Source organism: Tachyglossus aculeatus, chromosome 18, assembly GCF_015852505.1.
Source record: "Tachyglossus aculeatus isolate mTacAcu1 chromosome 18, mTacAcu1.pri, whole genome shotgun sequence".
In the NCBI taxonomy this organism is placed as follows: domain Eukaryota; kingdom Metazoa; phylum Chordata; class Mammalia; order Monotremata; family Tachyglossidae; genus Tachyglossus; species Tachyglossus aculeatus.
The window spans coordinates 6,156,289-6,177,331 of record NC_052083.1 but is presented as its reverse complement, the minus strand read 5'-3'; the positions used below and the strand labels follow the sequence as shown (position 1 = coordinate 6,177,331).

The window sequence follows — 21,043 nt, the reverse complement described above, 5'->3', positions numbered from 1 at the left end:
AAGGCCTGGAGTCAAAGGAAAGAAGGAGAAACAACTTGCAACTAAGCTCACCATTTGGCTAAGACTTCCAGGGTCAAAGGACAGCTGTATTGTCCTGTCAGCATGGTCTGTACCTCTGCCCCAACCCTGGAAACCGGGATCTCTGGAGGAGTGATGATTGGCAGCTGGCACTTGGGTCTGCAGTCTAGATGAACTATAGTCATTTCTTCGAGGGAATTATCATAAGGAAACCACCCTCTGGGAATGAATGAATGAATGAATATGACCCAAATGAGTCTTTCAGGAACTAGTATCACATGATGAGGTAAAAAAAAAACCTTGCTGATGGGAGAATACTAATTTTTAAAGTGAGGAAACAGGAGCTTAAACTGTAAGCCTTGTCTTTTCCTTCTTTCCCATATTCCCTCATTAAGCAGGATAGGGTTTGGTCCATGTAGGGGCTTAATAACTACTGATGATGATAGTTTCATCAGAGCCTGTCGGGACAGGGAGACATGGAGATGCTGCATCATGCAGAGTTTAGAGTATTTGACTCCAGTATCAATCCCAAGCATAAACATCTTCAAAACTTGGTTTAAAGTGAGGGTTCTCCATTAGAGCAAGAGAGGTGTTGCTCACAAGGAATAAGCTCCAACCGATCACAGGTATCGATTACCCAAGGAAATTCTGTTCCCTTCACTGATTAGGGAGGAAGGAAATTCCACAAGGGAAAAAAGTCTATAGCCTATTTTAAAGTGATCAAACCTTCCATCTACCCCTTTCCAAAACACACACATGGCCTAGTGGATACATCTCAGGCCTGGGAGTCAGAAGGACCTGGGTTCTAGTCCCAGCTCTACTACTTGTCTGCTGTGTGACCTTGGGCAAGTCACTTCACTTCTCTGTGCCTCAGTTACTTCATCTTTAAAATGGGAATTAATACAGAGAGCCCCATGTGGGACATGGATTGGGTCCAATTTGATGAGCTTGTATCTACCTCAGTGTTTAATTCAGTGCCTGGCATATAATAAGCACTTAATAAATACCATTAAAAAAATAACTTTTCAAAAAAAAAAACATTCACTAAATGTTGACTATTTGGTAAGCACTAGAGTCGATACAGTACAATCAGTTGAGACAAAGTACCTGTTCAACTTGGGCCTCCAATAGAAAAGGGGGTAGGGAAGGAGAGCAGGTATTTGTATCCCATTTTTTCGATGAGGAAACAGATTCAGAGAGGTGAGTGACTTGCCCAAGGTCACACAGCAGTCCAGTGGCAGAGGTAGGATTAGAATCCAGGACTCCCGACTCCCAGTCCCCTACCCTTTCCTCTGGGCCACACTCTCTCAGTAAATTCTTTATGGGTTGATCTTATTAATGCTGGTGGAGATGCTGGCAATTTATCATACAAATGTGCTAAACTACATTAGGTCGATCATGGTACAATTAGGTGTGATTGGATTTTTGAGGGGGTTAACCTTAATTTTAAGAACATGATTTAGAAGAACTAATTTTGAGAACATGATAATTGGATTTATTGGGGTAAATCACTGAAGATCCATGCCCTAACTCTCAGCAGTGATTTGCTCATTTTTAATCAGAACCTTGAAAGGTTGTCACCTTGATATTTGTCTGCATCCAATTGGTTTCTCCAATCCCTGACCCAATAGAGGACATCAATTATCACTATAAACACTCTGCATACCAAATCCAGCACTGTAGCAGCACAGAGACTCATGGAGGCCTTTCATCTCCCAAAGTGACAAGATGAATTTTGATTCAAGGAAGAGTCCTTAATTGAAAACATGAATCATGGGAGTTAAAAAGAGCTACAAAGCATTGCCTATGTTGTCACATGCCTGCGACTGTAACAACATTATGCAAATGAATGATAAAAATGCACACTGATTTTTAAATAACACTAAAGTTATTATTTAATATCTTGGGTTTTTGAAGGCCAGGTCTGAAATTTAATCCAGGCTTGGGGCATTGAAGGAATAATAGCCTGGATTAAAGGACAGAGGCTTATTATCTTGGCTGTTTACTGGCCAGATTCCTTTTTTGGGTGTTGCCACTGATTGTCAAATAATAATGTTATCTCTTAGCAAGAGGCTCACAGTCAAAAGGGGAGGGAGAAGATGGAATTGAATGCCCATTTTACAGATGAGGAAACTGAGCACAGGGATGTTAAGTGATTTACCCAGCAGGCAAGTAGCAGAGTTGGCATTTGGGCCCAGGTGGTTTATTCTTTTCTCATTTTCTCTTGCTTTTTATTCAAGAAGTTGGTATCACCTTTTTACATTAATGGAATTTTAATGAACTGTTTTCAGGAACTTTTGTAATTCCCTCACTTCCAGCCTTCAGTAAAATCACTGAAAGAGGGATATCTCTTGGATCTTTGCTTTCTTTTGGACGTATCACCTTATTTTGTGTTTTAATTTTGCCAAGTTGCAAGTACCTTATGTGCTGGGAAGAGTGCAGGTTGGTGTGTTGCATGGTTGAATTGAGCGGCTGCCTTTAAAACTGATCTGGGATTCATTGTGATCTCTGAGGCATAAAATGAAGATACATATGAAGGGAGCGCAAGAGATTTTGCCTCTCTAGGTAGACATGTACAGTTGCAAATTAGGAGAAGAGACAGGCTGGGGTTTCAATGAAGAAATTACAAGAAACTAGAAGAAATCACAAGATTACAGAACCTTAACTCCAGACTATCAAAAATCAGAAATAAAAATGGGTCCCTCCTGACATGTCTGGCTGGAATGACATTGTCTTCCTAGTCACATCTCCTCCAGGAGGCCTTCCTTGATTAAACCCCCTTTCCCCAACTTACTCTCCCTTTTGTGTTTTCTATGCATTTGGATCTATGTCCTTTAGGCAGTTGGTATTCACTCCCCTCTCAGCCCCACAGCACTATGTATGTAGCTGTATTTATTTACTTATATTGATGTCTGTCACCCCCTCTAGACTCTAAGCTCACTGTGGGCATGGGACATGTCTACCAACTCTGTTGTATTCTCCCAAGCACTTAGGACACTGCTCTGCACACAGTAATCATGATTGGGGACCCATTCCTGAATAGAGGAAAGCACCAAGGGCCCCCAGTGAACTATTCAGTGCAAACCATCACCACTGCTGCAAAAATAACTCAAACACACTCTCCCCCACTTCACCATTCAATCAATCAATAATATCTACTGAGCACTTACTGCGTACAGAGAGTGCAGTACAGTAGGTAGGCACAATCTTTGCCCCGTAAGAGCACTTGAACTTGGTGCTTACCCAAATTGCAGGGAGCCAGAAAACGTGCCCAACTGAATTTTCATGAATGCAGTTAATTGTGCAAGTCCTCTAGACTGTAAGCTCATTAAAGGCAGTGAGCATATTGGATAATTCTTTTATATTGTATTTCCCAGGCACTTAGTACAATGCTCTGTACTTAGTAAGCACTCAATAAATACCCCTGATTGATTGCAGGGATTTCTTCCTCAATATCACACACACACACACACACACACACACACATCTTTGATTACAGCTTTACCATTGGCAATGCCATCTTAGTACCAAAGAAAGCCTCTATATTACCATCTTGTCTTGTCTTATGCTGTCGAGTCATTTCTGACCTTCAGCAACTCCATGGACACATCTGTCTTGAGAACGCCCCATCTCCATCTGCAATCGTTCTGGTATTGTATCCATAATGTTTTCTTGGTAAAAATACAGAAGTAGTTTGCCATTGCCTTCTGTGCAGTAAACTTGAGTCTCTTCCCTCAACTCACTGCCATGCCACTGCTGCCCAGCACAGGTGACTTTTGACTTGTAGGAGCAGATTGCCTAGCAGATTGACTTCCACTAGCTGGTCACTGCCCAAGCGAAGGGAAGGAGAATTTTGAGAAATTTCTCAAGACGTTTAGATATAATCCTCAGATCAAACAATTTATCAGTCATATTTACTGAGCACTTACTTGTTCAGAGTACTGTACTAATCGCTTGAGAGAGTACAGTATAAGACTTGATAGACATATTCCCTGTCCACAACGAGTTCACAGTCTAGAAGTTAAAATCTCTGAGATTTTAGACTGACATTAAGGAGACTGTGATATTAAGGAGACTGTGACATTAAGGAGACTGTGACATTAAGGAGACTGTTCACTTGTGCACTTGTGTTTTCAATTAATAATTCTAATATTTCATCCCGATCCTATTTGTACTATGTGTATGCTTCCTCCTGCCCCCAGCAGTCACTAGTTGTGATGAGCACTTGAGGGAAGGTAATGGGCCAAAGTTATTCACCTCTCCATCACCTCGCCCCCTCCTACCTCACCTCCCTTCTCTCCTTCTACAGCCCAGCCCGCCCCCTCCGCTCCTCTGCTGCTTATCTCCTCACTGTGCCTCATTCTCGCCTGTCCCGCCATCGACCTCCAGCCCACGTCATCCCCCTGGCCTGGAATGTCCCCAATCCCTCTGCACATCCGCCAAGCTAGCTCTCTTCCTCCATTCAAAGCCCTACTGAGAGCTCACCTCCTCCAGGAGGCCTTCCCAGACTGAGCCCCCTCCTTCCTCTCCCCCTCCCCATCCCCTCTGCCTTACCTCCTTCCCCTCTCCGCAGCACCTGTATATATGTATATATGTTTGTACATATTTATTACTCTATTTTATTTGCACATATTTATTCTATTTATTTTATTTTGTTAATATGTTTTGTTTTGTTCTCTGTCTCCCCCTTCTAGACTGTGAGCCCACTGTTGGGTAGGGACTGTCTCTATATGTTGCCAGCTTGTACTTCCCAAGCACTTAGTACAGTGCTCTGCACACAGTAAGCGCTCAATAAATATGATTGAATGAATGAATGAATGAATTCATATTGGATGCCTTCTTTTTTTTTTCTTTTTCTACTTTCTTTCTCTTTGTCTGTCTCTCTCTTTCCCCCCACCCCACCCCCATGAGAAGAAGAGCACTGAGGGTTGGGGCAGGGAAGGACACCAGTAGGACAGTTAGAGCATCAGAGGTGGGTGCAAGGATAGACATTGATAATAATAATAATGGTATTTTCTAAGTGCTTAACTATGTGCCAGGTACTGTACTAAGCACTGGGGTTGATGCAAATCAGGTCGGAGAAGTGAAGGGACTTGCCCATGGTCACACTGCAGACAAGTGGTTAAGCCAGAATTAGAACCCATGACCTTCTGAATCCCAGGCCCGTGCTCTTGCCACTATGCCATGCTGCTTCTCATTAGCAATTGGTCCATGAATGGGTGTCTGAGGTTTGTGCAAAGACTGTTTAATCAGTAAAGTTCCAATTCCTAGATATTTGTACAGGCTGTAAGTTGCCTTTTACAGTCTCCAAAAGCCTGGACCATTCTGCTTATCCAGGACATAGGATCTTTCTGTTCCTACAGAAAGATGGCACAGCTGATAGAGATGGTTCTCTAAATGAGTGGGCAACATTAAGAAGATTGCCAGAGAAGTAGCGTGGCTCAGTGGAAAGAGCCTGGGCTTTGGAGTCAGAGGTCATGGGTTCAAATTCCGGCTCCGCCAATTGTCAGCTGTGTGACTTTGGGCAAGTCACTTAACTTCTCTGTGCCTCAGTTACCTCATCTGTAAAATGGGGATTAAGACTGTGAGCCCCCGGTGGGACAACCTGATCACCTTGTAACCACCCCAGCACTTAGAACAGTGCTTTGCACATAGTAAGTGCTTAATAAATGCCATTATTATTGACCCATGCCAATCACTTGCCTCAGGGCACTTAATAAATCCCACTGATTGATTGATTGACAGCATTTTCCCTTGCACATACATGGGTCCAACATTCATTCATTCAATCGTATTTATTGAGCGCTTACTGTGTGCAGAGCACTGTACTAAGTGCTTAGGAAGTACAAGTTTGCAACATCTAGAGACAGTCCATACCCAACAGTGGGCTCACATACTCCGGGGAGGAGAGGAGTACAGCCAGCCATCCTAAACATTCTTGAATCTGTGGTCGCATAATGCTTCTGTTTTCACCTGCTATTTCAAAAACTCCGGGCAGCTAGTGCCACAGGCTGTCCTAGAGAATTGACCTTAAGGAGTGCATGAGCAAACACTTTGAATCTCTAAGTGCTAAGGTGTCATTCCATAAAGACTTTTCCTCAACTGCTCCAGGGATGTTTTCAGGAAACCAAGCTGCTCTTTTACACTGTTGTCTTTCACAAAGATTTTGCACAGCTGGCTGCAGTCTCCAAACTCAAAGACCAACCAGAAGTGTGGTGGTGACCTTTTTTCACTGCTTTCATTGTTGTGGACAATGGACCTACAGTGGTCAGAGAAGCAGAATTTGGGCAGGTCACCAACAGAGGCTGGAAACACTCACAGAGCCTGGCATTTTCTATGTGAAGACAGCAAAACACTTTGTCTGACATCAAATAAATGGATATTCACTAATTCATAAAATGCTCTCTACCAGTTTGTTTCCTCTCACGTATCTGCTCTCTTTACCCACTACTCTCCAGCCCATAATTTTTGTTACTTCCAAGCTAACCTCTCCATACCACTTTCTTGACACTCCTGCTCCAATCCATCAATCAATCTGTCCGTGATCTTTCCTAAGCACTTAAGTAAGTGCTTGGGAAAGTATAATACAACAGACACATTAGGCATATTCCCTGCCCATGAGGAACTTACAGTCTAATTTCTTCAGTTATTCACCTTTACTTTCACAGTTTTGCTGTTACCTGCTGCATTTCAGAATCTTTTCCCTCTCCCTCTATTAGTAAATCATTTATGCCTGCCTGTCTCCCCCCATTAGATTGTAAGCTTCTTGAAGGTAACCACTATTCTGCTCTCTGTAGCATTTAGTGTGGTGTTCTGCATTCAATAGGCATTCAAAAGATACTATTGATGATGATGGTGAAAATAAATGATGGTGATGATGATTAGAGATATTTGAAAATTTGAAGAATCCAGAGCAAGAGCACATTTCTTCCCATTAAAATTCCTTGTCAAATCAAAAATTTTCCAGACAACCTCTCTCAGACCAATTGAAAATGATTAACAGTTGCATATAAGATGGCAGAACTGGAATCCATTTTGACATATGGAGTTTTGTCCAACATCTGCTCTGGGCTCATTCACACTTGTTAGTTATTTAGCCTTTGAACCTTGGCCACATTCGAGCCAGGGTAAAGAGTGTATTTTTCTCTTCCCAGTGCTTTCCCTTTAGTGCTTGGAGGTTGTAAAACGCATCATAAAACCTTTTGGTAGACATATGTCTTAGAAATTTCATCACTGTTCCCAAGCCGGCAATTGAAACTCTACAAGGAATATCCTGGTTAAACCTATGCAGAGCTTTGTGCTCCATTATGCATTTTTTAATGGTATTTGTTAAGCACTTACTATGTGCCAGGCACTGTTCTAAGCACTGGGGTAGATACAAGGTAATCAGATTGGACACCGTCCCTGTCCTTTGCGCATAACTAACTATTGATGTCAGTGGATGCCATTTTATATTTTGGGGGGGGCAGGGGGGTTAACTAAGGAGACATCCATTAGTTTAAACTTGCATGCTGTGTGACCTTGGGCAAGTCGCTTCAGTTCTCTGTGCCTCAGTCACCTCTTCTGTAAAATGGGTATTAAATCCTTTACTGTAATTGTTAGGCACTTAGTATGTGCCAGGCACTGTACTAAGTGCTGAGCTACATACAACCTAATCAGGTCAGACACAGTCCATGTCCCACATGGGTCTCACAGTCTTAATCCCCATTTTACAGATGGAATAACTGAGGCCCAAAGAAATGAAGTGACTTTCCCAAGGTCACACAACAGACAAGTGGCAGAGTCAGGATTAGAACCCAGGTCCTCTGACTCCCAGCCCCATATGTTATAATAATAATAATAACGATGGTATTTGTTAGGCGCTTACTCTGTGCAAAGCACTGTTCTAAGCGCTGGGGAGGTTACAATGTGATAAGATTGTCCCCTATGGGGCTCACAGTTTTAATCCCCATTTTACAGATGAGGTAACTGAGGCACAGAGAAGTTAAGTGACTTGCCCAAAGACACACAGCTGACAGTTGGCAGAGCTGGGATTTGAACCCATGACCTCTGACTCCAAAGCCCATGCTCTTTCCACTGAGCCACGCTACTTCTCCCTAATTATCCACTAGGCCATGCTGCTTCCTTTGACTTAGACCTGATTATCATGTATCCATCCCAATGCTTAGTACAGTGCCTGGCACAGTGTAAGTACTTAAGTTCCATGAAAAAACAAAATGGAGAAGTTCTTCATTTCAGGTAAATGGTGAAAGGGAAAGGCTGCCAAGGACAACCACAAGGACAAAAGGATGATGATGATGATGGTGGTGGTGGCATTTGTTAAGTGCTTACTATGTGCAAAGCACTGTTCTAAGCGCTGGGGAGGTTACAAGGTGATCAGGCTGTCGCACGGGGGGGCTCACAGTCAATCCCCATTTTACAGATGAGGGAACTGAGGCCCAGAGAAGTGAAGTGACTTGCCCAAAGTCACCCAGCTGACAAGTGGCAGAGCCAGAATTCGAACCCATGACTTCTGACTCCAAAGCCCGGGCTCTTTCCACTGAGCCACGCTGCTTCTCCTAATCATGGGATTAAGGCCCCACTTCACTCTTCTTGTTAGTGACTTTTCAGTGTCCTTTCTCAGAGAGCAACTTCTCATCGAAGAATTAGCCCATCGGTTGTGCTGCCTTCCAGCAAAACAGTTGGGCAGTCACAGACTCCCGTTTGCTTTGTTCCAGGAACGATTGGTGCTGTCAGTCTTGCCTCGCTTCGTGGTCCTAGAAATGATCAATGACATGACCAACGTGGAAGACGAACACTTGCAACACCAGTTCCACAAGATCTATATCCATCGCTATGAGAATGTCAGGTGAGAAAAGACGCTGTTTTGCCTCTGTAGCCCATCTCATCATAATGATTGCTGCCTGCACTGAGCGTCAGGGACTTTTCCATCGGCTTGATGGATTTGTTAATTAGCAGGTCGACCGAGATCTGTGTATTTCTCGATTGAGCTGAGGAGCTGAATTTGGAGGGATGCCTTTATTTATGCTTATCATCATGATTTACTGCCTATCCCCACTGCGGCAGCAAATCAGCTCACCTGAACCATCTTCAGCATGTACCAAAATAGCAAAAAGAAGGGGTCCATCTATATCTAATGAATTGGTCAAGAAGACAGTCTGAAGTCTCCACTAACAAGCAGGTGTCTCCTTGTCCCACTAACATGAATTCTTGCCCAAATGCCAACTGGAAGTTGGAGATTTCAACCTATTTTGCAGTTCCCTTCTGATCATTTGGTCCGGTTGTCTTCCCTTGAGTTGTTGGTGGAGTCACTACTGCTAGTGTGACTGCTGGATAAAATGTCATGCAGGCCAGCTGAACTCCATCTGAGGAAGAATTAATTTGTTCAATCATATTTATTGAGCACTGACTGTGTGCAGAGCTCTGTATGAAGCACTTGGGAGAGTACAATGTAACAATAAGCAGACACATTCCCTACCCTCAATGAGCTTACAGTCTAGAGATGAGCTTATATAGTCTAGAGGATGAAGGCAACAGGAGTAGTCACTGTGCTATGCTACTGCTACACAGCACTGCATAACACTGCACAGCACTACATGACACTGCATAGTGTCTCCCAGGACTATTAGCTGGCTTCTCTAACAGGATCTCTTCAACCTCCTTAAGCCATGCTAAGACATCACACCCTTTTCATGGTGCAGCCAGGCCAGGGAAATTCCCTGCCATTTTTGGGAAAACTGAAAAATTAAGCATCTGCTCACTTAAATGCCAAATATAATGGGAAAGGGGTGGGCAACCAGACAGTCCTCAATTTAAGACACTTTGAGTTAGGATGAGCATTTCCTGAAACAGTTCTAAACTCACACCCTGTTTCAGCTCCCCACTACACTGGTTGATTTCACAGTACCCACTGCCTTTATAACACTGGCTCTGGGGATGCAGGACGGTGGGGAGGACCGGGAGCAGGGGAGGAAGGGGAAACAATTTTAAAGCCCTGATGGGTGGGACAAAAGGGACTTGTCATATCATCACAGGCCGCAGACAAGGCTCTCGGTCTGCAGGTAGGGCACACCCACTATCGGCTTTCTTCGCTTTCCTTTCCTTGGCAAAGAGGGCTCAGAGATCCTAACTCTTTCCCCAAATTCATATTATGAGAAAGTAAAATGCAGTTTTCTGCCCTACATTCCAAAAGTGCCAGGGCAGATGAGAACTGTTCCTGGAGAAGAAATATCCACCCACCCTGTTGGCACCACGTCCCTAGGTCTCCCCCTCAAACCTCCCCCACGCCCACCTGTCCCAATTTCATGCTAGTGATATCTGTGGGGACCAAAGATTGGGAATCGGAAATTACCTGCAAACAGAAACAACCCACTTAAAAGCTGTTTGATTTTAAAATAGGATCTTGTCCTACATAGATGCTCTTTCTTCCCTCCCTTCTCTCCCACTCCCCAAGAAAGAAACAGTCACAGTCCTCCCCCTGCCACCACTCACTGGGGGATTTTTTAAGAATCTGCAACTATCTATGGGTCTGTTTCAAGTCCCAAAGCCACTTATTACTGGGTCATCTCTGGCGAGTTTCAGTTTCTGTTTCTGTACCTGTCATGGGCCATTTACTTAAAACAATCAGCTGAAGATTTTCCAGTTCTTCATAAATTTCATCCCTTTTCTAGAATTCATTTTGAGTCTAAGCAAATGGAGTGTTTCACTTTCTCTCTAAATTCAGAAAGTGCTTGAATTTCATCATGCTGTTTCAGTTTGTTTATTTAACAGGAGCTTCTTGGCTATAATGACTTTACTTCTGCCAAGTCGTAATTTCCTTCACTTGACTTCCAATTTAACCAAGCTGCTACTATGTCTTGTTTTCGTGCTGCATAAGTGGCAGGACCCTTACTCTTTAAATCTAATTAAATGACCTTTTGGTCCATTGCTAATCCCACTGCAGAACTCTTGGCTTGTTTTTAAAGCAGCCGACATCATTTATTTCCTCTAATAAGTACATTTCCTGGGTTTCCTGCTTTAACAACAACAAAACAATCCTGTCATGAACTTTAAAGCACGTTTTGCTGTCCCCATAGTGCAGATGTGTTGCAATGGATGGAATCTGCTTTATGCAAAGTGAAATATGCCAACTGGTAAGTGGCCTATGTTCTCATATTATGGTTCTCTGAGTTGGCAGGAACAGAAGACACTTGTACTGGCTGAAGGTTAGGCCTCATTCTCACCTCTTTCTGCTCCTGTCACAGCTCTCTCCTCTCCTTTCCTTCATAATCCACTGGAGCCATAAATATGCCAATGGCTAGCCAAGTGGTCCACTCTCCGCATCCCAGGCAATAGGAAAGGGAAGTGGGAGAGGAAGCTCAAAGTAACGGAACAGGCTAAAGATGAAATGGGTCAAAATTAGAGTTGGGATAAGAGAAGAGGAAGGGAGAAGAAAAGAACAAGAATCAGAGGCTGGAACCTGGTGGATAGAAGAAGGACACAAGAGAAAAGGAGGATGGGAAGAGAAGGAGAAGGGGAGAGAATCTCACAATAGCCACTATGGCAATAAGGAATTCACTGTCTATGACTGCGCAGTCTGTGAAACTATGCAGGGTCCCTCCTGTACAAGAAGACCTAGAAATACATGTGATGTGAAGCACATACTTTCCCCGTCAGGCCTCTTGCAAACAGTGAGTTCACCTCTGGGCTTCAGGATGGAAAGAGAAATGGAGGATGTGGCATTCTGAGTGAATTCCAAAGGAAGAGGAGGTTGATAAATAGATCCCATGAGTACAACTCCTATGAGCAAAGGCAGATTCCAAAAGTAACAACGAATCCCATGAGTAAAGATGAGAAATCATTAACATTTAGCCTGGAGAAAACCTGGGATCACACCGAACCTCTCCCAGGAAGAGGGTGTTGGAGGCCGACGGGAAAGGCGCAGATGTTTGGCCCATTCCAGTTATTGGGGGAAGACTTTCTCCCCCACCTGGAGCACACTCGTCTGGTAACCTCAACATTGGCTCCTCTGAACCCAGACCAAGACTCTATGAGTTCAGAGAACCATTACTTGACTATGAGAAGTAGCATGGCCTAGTGAGTGGAGCACGGACCTGGGATCAGAAGGACCTGGGTTCTAAACCCAGCTCTGCCACTTGTCTGTCGTACAACCTTGGGCAAATCACTTAACTTCTCTATGCCTCAGTCACCTCTTCTGTAAAATGCGGATTAAGACTGTGAGCCCCATGTGGGACACAGACTCTGTCCAATATGGCTTTAGGCTCTATCTACCCCAGCATCTAGTACAATGCCTGGTGTGTAGTAAGTGCTTAACAAATACCATTAAAAGAAAATCCCACCAGCTGCTGTCCACAGCTAAGGTATTGCTTCTGCTAGGATTGTAGCCACCTGAGACCAGCTTTGCAGCTGGAGAAACTGAGGGAAGGGGAGAGTGGCAGAGGGCAGCCAAAGACCATCCCCCCACCCCACCCACCCTCGGTGAGCAGTGGTAGGGCTATCCTTTCTAGTTAAGGACAGCACTGACTTTTACAAGCCCACATCCCATGGGCGGTTGGCATATACCATTTTTGTGGCGGGCGGTATAACCTCCTACATATCTCCTATAATGAGGCATTGGCTGGCCCACTTGCCAAAGCTTTTTCTGTATTTCTCGGTGATTAGCATCTTCAGTGATGGCATTAGTTTTGAGTTTTTAGGATTACCAACATCTTCTTGACAAATCCCCGCTCAAAAGAGATAGGATTTCAGCAGTCCCTCATGCTCTCTGAGCTGGTGAATCCCATTCTTCTTGGATCAGGCTTCAGTGAAATTCTGCCCCATTTAGTCCCAGCTCCTGCCCCAGCCCAGGGCTAGAAGCCTTGGCAAAAGAATGTGCATATTGCATGTGTTATATTTCCTTTACTCCCTGAACAGATTACAATATTAATATGCTTTCCCCCTGTTTGTTTAGCATTCTCTTCGCAGATGTGAAAGGATTTACTAACCTTTCCACGACCTTGTCAGCACAGGAGCTGGTCAGGATGTTGAACGAACTCTTTGCCAGATTTGATCGACTAGCCCATGTGAGTTGAATTTAATTCCCTCTTAGTCTTTTGAAGGAGCGTGTGGTTGCATTTGTAATTAGGAAGTCTGATTTCTGCCGCAGTGACCCAGTGCTGGTGTTATTGGTCTGGATTGTCTCCTTAGGGGGTTGGGACCCATATCAACAGAAACCTTCCCCCACACCCAACACACACTCACACATACTGGGATGCTCTTGCCTGAGTTTTGCCATTTCTTAGGCAACAGGGTCAGTGACCGCAGGCCAGAAGGAGGGGCCTTCAAGGAGACCTTTACCTGCTTTCTTCCCCCCAACCCCACCATTCCCCTAGTCCCCATTCCCCAATCTAGAGAAGCAGCATGACCCAGTGGCTAGAGCTGGGCCTGAGAAACACAAGAGCTGGGTTCTAATCCAGGCTCCACCCTGTGACAGCTGTGTGAACTGGGGCAAGTCACTTAATTTCTCTGTGCCTCAGTTTCTTCATATGAAAAATGGGGATTAAGACTGTGAGCCCCATGTGGGACAGGGACTGTGTCCAATCTGATAAGCTTCTGTCTACCCCAGCACTTAAAACTGTGCTTGGTACATAGTAAGTGCTTAACAAATACCATCAGTATCATTATTATTATTATTCATTGTGCCTGTGACTCAGGCTATGCCACTACTGCCTTGTTGCTTGCTCACTGAAGGACAGGAAGTGTGCTTGATCCCTGGTTATTGGGTCCCACTTCCATGCCAACCACTCTGCCTTCCAGAATGAGACCCCATTTGCCAAGCGCATATTTTTCAGACATGGGCAGGTGGACCAATTTCTTCAACAAAAAGGAAATGCTGTTGCTGCTGTTTTGTCTGTTTGGCCCAGAAAACGCCCATCTGTTAGGTACCCTTCTCTTCTTTCTTTACACTGAGCTTTCCCCACCCCCTTCCTGTCCCTTTTCTTTTCTACACTCTCATCACTCTTTCCAAGATAAAGGGAAGGTTCTCACAACTGGGCTTGTTCTAGTGAGACACTTCCAGTCATTCTGGCAAAAATGGGCAGAAGGAGCAGTTATTGTGAGTGATGGGGTGTGTTTCTAGGATTTTTTAGGAAGAGGTGAAAGAATATTGCAGAAATTGGTGATGGGAGGGATTCAGAGAGGAAGGGGGTGAGTCTAAAGTGGCTTACCCTTCTTCGTTGCCTCTCGGTGGTGTCATATGTGACCTCTGCACATGATCCCTCTTCTCCCAAACCTCTGCCTATAGCTCCCCTCTCCCCATGAGCCTCTTCCCCACTCACTGCCATTCAGAGATGGTTGTGAAGAATAAGTAATCCTACTAAAATAATTGTGCTATTTGCTAAGCTCTTATAGTGCCAAGAACTGTACTAAGCTCTGGGGTAGATACAATCAGTAGTACAACAGAAAGGGGTAAAAGCTTGGGAACGAGGTATTCATTCATTTATTCATTCATTCAATCGTATTTATTGAGCGCTTACTGTGTGCAGAGCACTGTATTAAGCACTTGGGAAGTACAGGTTGGCAACATATAGAGCCCAACAATGGGCTCAGTCTAGAAGGGGGAGAGAGACAACAAAACATGTAGACAGGTGTCAAAGTCATCAGAACAAATAGAATTAAAGCTAAATGCACATCATTAACAAAATAAATAGAATAGTAAATATGTACAAGTAAAATAGATAGAGTAATAAATCTGTACAAATATATATACAAGTGCTGTGGGGAGGGGAAGGAGGTATGGCGGGGAGGAGAGGAAAAAGAGGAAAAAGTGGGGGGTATTGGAACCAGGGTTTGGTTCCCAGTCCTCAGCATACTGGGAACACAATAAATACTCCAACGCCAATGCCTGTTGTGGCTAGTTGGCTGGGCTATCCATTCAGAAATACTATCCGAATTCTGGTTCCCTTCCACCTCTCCGTAGCTACCCCTCTGACTTGTAACAAACCACTGGCAACTCTGCCTCCTCTAAAGGTAGCTGATACACTAGATGGTCCATATGAAATTGCTCATTGTAGCTAAAGGCAGGGACCATGTATTCACTCATAATAATAATCATGATAATAATGATCATATTTTTAATAATAATAATAATGGCATTTGTTAAGCGCTTACTGTGTGCAAAGCACTGTTCTAAGTGCTGGGGGATACAAGGTGATCAGGTTGTCCCATGTGGGGCTCACGGTCTTAATCCCCATTTTACAGATGAGGGAACTGAGGCTCAGAGAAGTTAAGTGACTTGCCCAAGGTCACACAGCATACATGTGGTGGAGTCGGAATTAGAACCCACGACCTCTGACTCCCAAACCCGGGCTCTTTCCACTGAGCCATGCTGCTTCTCCCATTCAGTGTTTACTATGTGCCAGGCACTGAACTAATTGCTGGAGTGGATACAAGCAAATCAGGTTGGACACAGTCCCTGTCCTACATGGAATTCACAGTCTTTATCCCCACTTTAAGATGAAGTAACTGAGACATAGAGAAGTGAAGTGACTTTCCCAAGACCACACAGCAGACAAGTGGGGAAGCTGGGATTAGGACCAATGACCTAAGTGGACAGGACTGCCAGGACTGTGCTTTCTTTCATCATCAATCATATTTATTGAGCGCTTACTATGCGCAGAGCACTGTACTAAGCGCTTGGGAAATACAAATTGGCAACATATAGAGACAGTCCCTACCCAACAGTGGGCTCACAGTGCTTTCTTTCTGACTCCCCACAGAAATTGGTGCAATGCTCTGTTCATAATGGACACTCAGTTAATGAGGATGACTGTCTGCATGAGTCAGACCAAGCTCTCTTTTCTTGGTGTGATAGAAAGACTTATAAAAGTTAAGTCGCAACCATTATCTATCAGTGAAGCACTAGGGGAGAAGCAAGACACAAATGCTCTACCCTCAAAAAACTCACCTTCTAATTGATTAGAGATGTGTTTTCCAATTCTGGAATTATTTAGATTGTTTTGACCCCCTCAATCTCTTTGACACGTTCATTACTGCCTCACTAAGGTGAGGGCCACTTCTTCTGGAGGCTGAAAGTGTTAAATAGAGTTTATTGAACAGCTTTTTCATTCAGAGCACTGATGGAAACTGTGGCAACGATTCTGATTTTTCCATAGAAAACTGAAGGAACAATTTCTCCGTTTCCTGTGACTTTGTATTTTCTCTTTGGAAATACCATGTAAATGGCGGTCTTTTTTTTCCATTGTGTTCACCCAAATGCTTAGTGTGATCAATAAATCAATAGCAATTACTGAGCACCTGCTGTATGCAGGGCACTGTACTAAGATCTTGGGAGGGGTACAACAGAGACAAAAAAAAACATGGTCCCTGCCCACAGAATGCTGTACTCTGTAAGCACTCTGCAGCTATTCATTCATTCAATCGTATTTATTGAGCACTTACTGTGTGCAAAGCACTGTACTAAGCGCTTGGGAGACATAACAATAAGCAGACACATTCCCAGCCCAAAACGAGCTTACAGTCTAGAGACTGCTTTCTTCTTCCTGAGAATGGTGGTGGTGATGGCTGAGAAGGGGTTCGATTCCTATCTCACGGCCCTCACAATATCCAGAATGTTGGGAAGCTTCCCACGTGCCGACACTCGGTGGAGGAAGGTTGTGTCCCCAGAGCCCAACATATCTCTAGATGGACTGAACGCCTTGGGTCTAAGGAGCAGAAACATTTCAAAGCCATCCCTCCTCCTCCGACCAAGAGAACTGGGTGAAGCGGGTCAGCACTGCTTAGCTCAGACACTCCTCCTTGTGACTGATGGTTAGCCAGAGGCCCATTGTGATTGGTGCTCAGCCACAGGAAGAAGCCAAGCTGCTGAGTGCTCAAAAATTGATCTGAGGTAAGGAACATCAAAACACCAACCTGCCCCCTCCCTCCCCACTCCCAGGTGATGGTACTAAATCAAATCGGTCATTTAAGGCCAATCAAATATTATGATTAAAAATACATTTTTTTTTACAGCTAAAGAAAAAGCCAGCCTGATGCTATTTGATGTCAACAGGCAGAGCTCCTAAGAAGTGACAGGTCGATGGATGCTACCTTGTTAAGTCTTGGATTGTCTGGCACTGAAAATCCTGTTAGTGTAGAAATGGAACATTTCACAGGTTTTGTGGGAGACAGTGACTGAGGAACAAAGGGGAAAAATACGTCCCACTGTATTTTCACAGTTTCATACTGTTCATCTGCAATTTACATCCCATTGACACTTTCCCACCCTACCTTCCTCACCTATTCTTTAAAGTTTTCTATTACAGGATGTACTAGTAGCCAGGATAGTATTTGTTGAGCACCCACTGAATGCCATACACTGTACTAAGCACTTAGGAAAGTACAGCAGAAGCATTAAGGTTCATTCCTTGGTTCTGTGTAGTGGACTGAAAAGAGAAAAACAGTGAGTATGATGAACGGCACAGTAGAAGGCAGTGACTGGAGGGCAGATTTGGAGTTAATTCTACAGTTTACTTTAGGAAAAGAGAACATATTTTGGAAGCAGAAAAAAGAAAATAATGGACTAAGAATGACAGTAAGCATACATAGAGGCTGAGAATAACTGAGTTTTTTGTACCACTTAGTCTTGGGTTTAGCACCTCACTTGCTTTCCCATACTGCTTTGCTGTACAAGTATAACAGGACGTCCCATGAAAGACAGCTGGCTGGGATGGACTGGTACATTGATGTGCTTATTTAAAGGGTTCATTAAGGGATCAGGTAATTGTGGAAACTGGGATTCTGTTATCCCTATATTACCTTCTGGGCTTGGTTAATTCCTCAGGGTAGCTGAAATTTACTTGGGAATTGCCAGAGCCCTGAGGGTGTCAAATGCCTCTGGGAGGTCTATGAAAATGTATAGAGATCTTGGTGATGCTCTCAGTACTTTTCCTGAATCTGTTGTGCTGCATATTGGTCTGAACCCCATGTTCATTCAGATAGCATGATTTGACTATGTTCTTCAAGAACCTTTGCGGAAGGATCTTGGCTAGAGTATTTTTGGCAATGGAAGGCAGAGTGATTTCCCTGGTAGAGTCAACCAGTGGTAGTGATTGACAGCTTACTTTGTACAGGCCACTGTACTAAGCACTTGGGGGAATTTAGTAGGGTTGGTAGACTCTATCCCTGCCCCCAAATAGCTCACCATCTAGTGAGGGAAACAGATGGGTTTTTTCCAGTCAGCTCTTTTTTCTTCTTGAAAATGTGGGAAGATTGGATGATAACAGGATCCCTAAGCAGCTGTTCAATGATGATCTGAAAGAGCCACAGGCGAGCCCCTCTCTATATGTATATGAGTTGAATAACAGTGGCAACACAGGACCTAATCCATTTCTCTCTAGGAATTCATAGACCCCCTCTTGTAGGTACCAGGCTGTCTTTGAGGCTCCCCACAATATGGGGGTAAGACTGAGAAGAAGTACCATCAGTACCATGCACTACTAATGAAATTTCAAGAATTGAACAAACTGATGGACTGCCTTCTGGCCAATAGCAATGACAATAACATATTGGGAGTGAAGGGGCCACCTTTCTCAAAGAATTCAAATTTTATCTTTCCAAGGATCATCTTCTCTCCCCAGTGGAGGCAGGGTTCACTGCCGCCTGGGTAGATGGGAAAAATGGAAAAGAAAGATTAACTGATTCACTTTATATCTCCCAGCAAGAAGGCAGCAGTACTGAGGACAGAAAGGCAGCTTTCTGTACTGCAGACCAATATTACATCCCAGTACCCAAAGCTCACTCTGTAATAACCAGTTTATGTCTTCTTCCCAAACGGTATTTTTCTCTCTATCCTTAACATAGCCCTCCTCCTAATCGAGCCATTCCCTGCTCTGCCATTTCTCATTTAGGAACATCACTGCCTTCGAATTAAGATCCTGGGAGACTGTTACTACTGTGTTTCTGGACTCCCTGAACCCCGGCAAGACCATGCACACTGCTGTGTAGAAATGGGTCTCAGCATGATCAAAACAATCAGGTAATTATTTCTTCAGTCTTCTGGGTCTCTGGAATTGGTTGTTGTGGACATCTTCATCAACACGAAACATAATTTAGGAAGACCCCAGCTGCTCATGGAGCTCCTCTGGGCCCCTAAACAGGCACAAGCGCAGTCCCCGCTTAAAGTCCTCTAGATGATATTGACATCCAATCATCTTTGCCTTGAGGTCCCTAATCACCTATCAGAGTGGATATAATCCTGCTAATTTGATGGATTACTAGACTATTATAGATTCAGAAAGAATTTATGATTCAGTAGCAAAAAGGAACCTCATCCATGTTCCATTTGGGGATGTTGGAGCAATAGAGAAGAGCAAAGCTTGTAGCAGAAAATAGTGTAATTGACAGGAATGAGGTAGTGGTGGGAGGAGGGGGACCTACCAGCCCCATTTAGACCAATGGGAATTTCATATTTATTACTATGCACTCAGAGAGCTAGAAGAGTTTTTGAGAGATTACCAAATTCAGGCAGGGTCCACACTTGCGTTGCATCTGTCTGGGAGAGTGAAAATGTGACTGGACGAGGTTTTCTCCAGCTCCCTTCCAGTCCTATGGTTCCATTTTCCCTACTTTGGAAATTCTTCAGTGGAAAACATTTAATTGGTCTTATTCCCTTTATAGGTTTCCTAAGGTGGAACTAGTTATTTTAGCACACCAATTGCAAATGGTTTATTTTTATGAACACATAGTGATATGAGTTCATCTTTTGATATTCCTAAAATAAGTTGAATTCATTGCACATAAACAAATCCAGGTTCCCCTGGGGATCAATAAAAATTGTGTTTTCTGTATTAAGGCAAGCAACCACAGTTTTTCAGAACTGAATGATAAACTCTGGCAGTAGGATTCACTAAGCCCTTCACACAGTTGGAGTTCAAGCAGTGAACATTGGCTCTTTCCTTAGGTTTCTCAAATCAAATGAATTTAAGGGAAATGTACCCAGCCTATTGCTGGTTCCTTAATATCTGTGATATTTTAAGTGCTTACTATGTGTCAATCACTGAACTAAGCACTGGGTTAAAGACAAATTGATCAAATTGGACACAATCCCTAACCCACATGGGGCTCACAGACCAAGAATGGGGAAGAACAGGTATTTAATCTTCATTTTACAGTGAGGAAACAGAGACATAAAGAAGTTAGAGACGCAGCATAGACTAGTGGAAAGAGCACGGTCCTGGGGGTCAGAGAACATGGGTTCAAATCCCAGCTCCACAACCTGTCTTCTGTATGACCTTGGGCAAGTCATTTCACTTCTCTGAGCCTGCCTAACAAACAAATCTGACTAGAAAAACTTGTTTTTTCCTCTTCGGAATCACAAAATCATTTATCTGAAGGCCCTAACGGAGATTTAATGCAGTGTTATTTTAATGAAGCATTAGATATAGCCTAATGGAAGTTTGCTCACAAAATTAAATTCATTAAAATTGCCTTAGCTAAAAGTACCATGAGGGGATAAGAAGCTGTTGCTTGTCCATTAACTCCACATATAATGACAAATACCATTGTATCTAGTTTAGAGAGGCTCCTAATAGGTTCATCCAGGGGTCATTGCTAAGTCAGGTTTTATTTAATATCTTTCATTAGCCATCTAGAAGAGGGCTCTAAAGAGAATCTTGATGCAAATAAGAGAGGATTTCACTTGTGAGATATTAACAAATGGGGAGAAAATGCACCATCAAAATGTCTGTAAATGGGCCATGAAGTAAGTTGGTTAGCTCCATAACCTGGCAAGAAATTCACCATTAAAACCACTTGCTTAATCTCCACTTCCAGCTCAGACCTGCAAGTTGTCAAGGCATCCAAGAGTGCTCTGCATTTGCCCCACATCCAGGGGCAAAACTAGGTTCCTTCAACCAGGGCAACCACTTGCTGAGTCAGTGAATTTAGGCACCAGCTTTCTACAGCAGCCCTGAGAGTGAGACATTGAATTGGAAGTCCCTTGAGGTCAAAGGGCACATGTTCTGCTGCTTTTTTACACTTGCAAATACTT

General features: G+C 43.6%; 1 protein-coding gene across 2 annotated transcripts in view; it reads left to right on the top strand.

Annotated features, from left to right (window-relative positions):
* The window catches only part of ADCY8 (adenylate cyclase 8), a 109,217-nt gene that overhangs the window by 30,961 nt on the left and 57,213 nt on the right, over positions 1-21,043 (top strand). For both annotated transcript variants that reach the window (XM_038760437.1, XM_038760436.1), the window contains 3 exons: positions 8,736-8,866; positions 12,968-13,079; positions 18,903-19,030. In XM_038760437.1, coding sequence (XP_038616365.1) covers positions 8,736-8,866; positions 12,968-13,079; positions 18,903-19,030 — 371 coding nt within the window. The remainder of the gene's footprint in view (positions 1-8,735; positions 8,867-12,967; positions 13,080-18,902; positions 19,031-21,043) is intronic.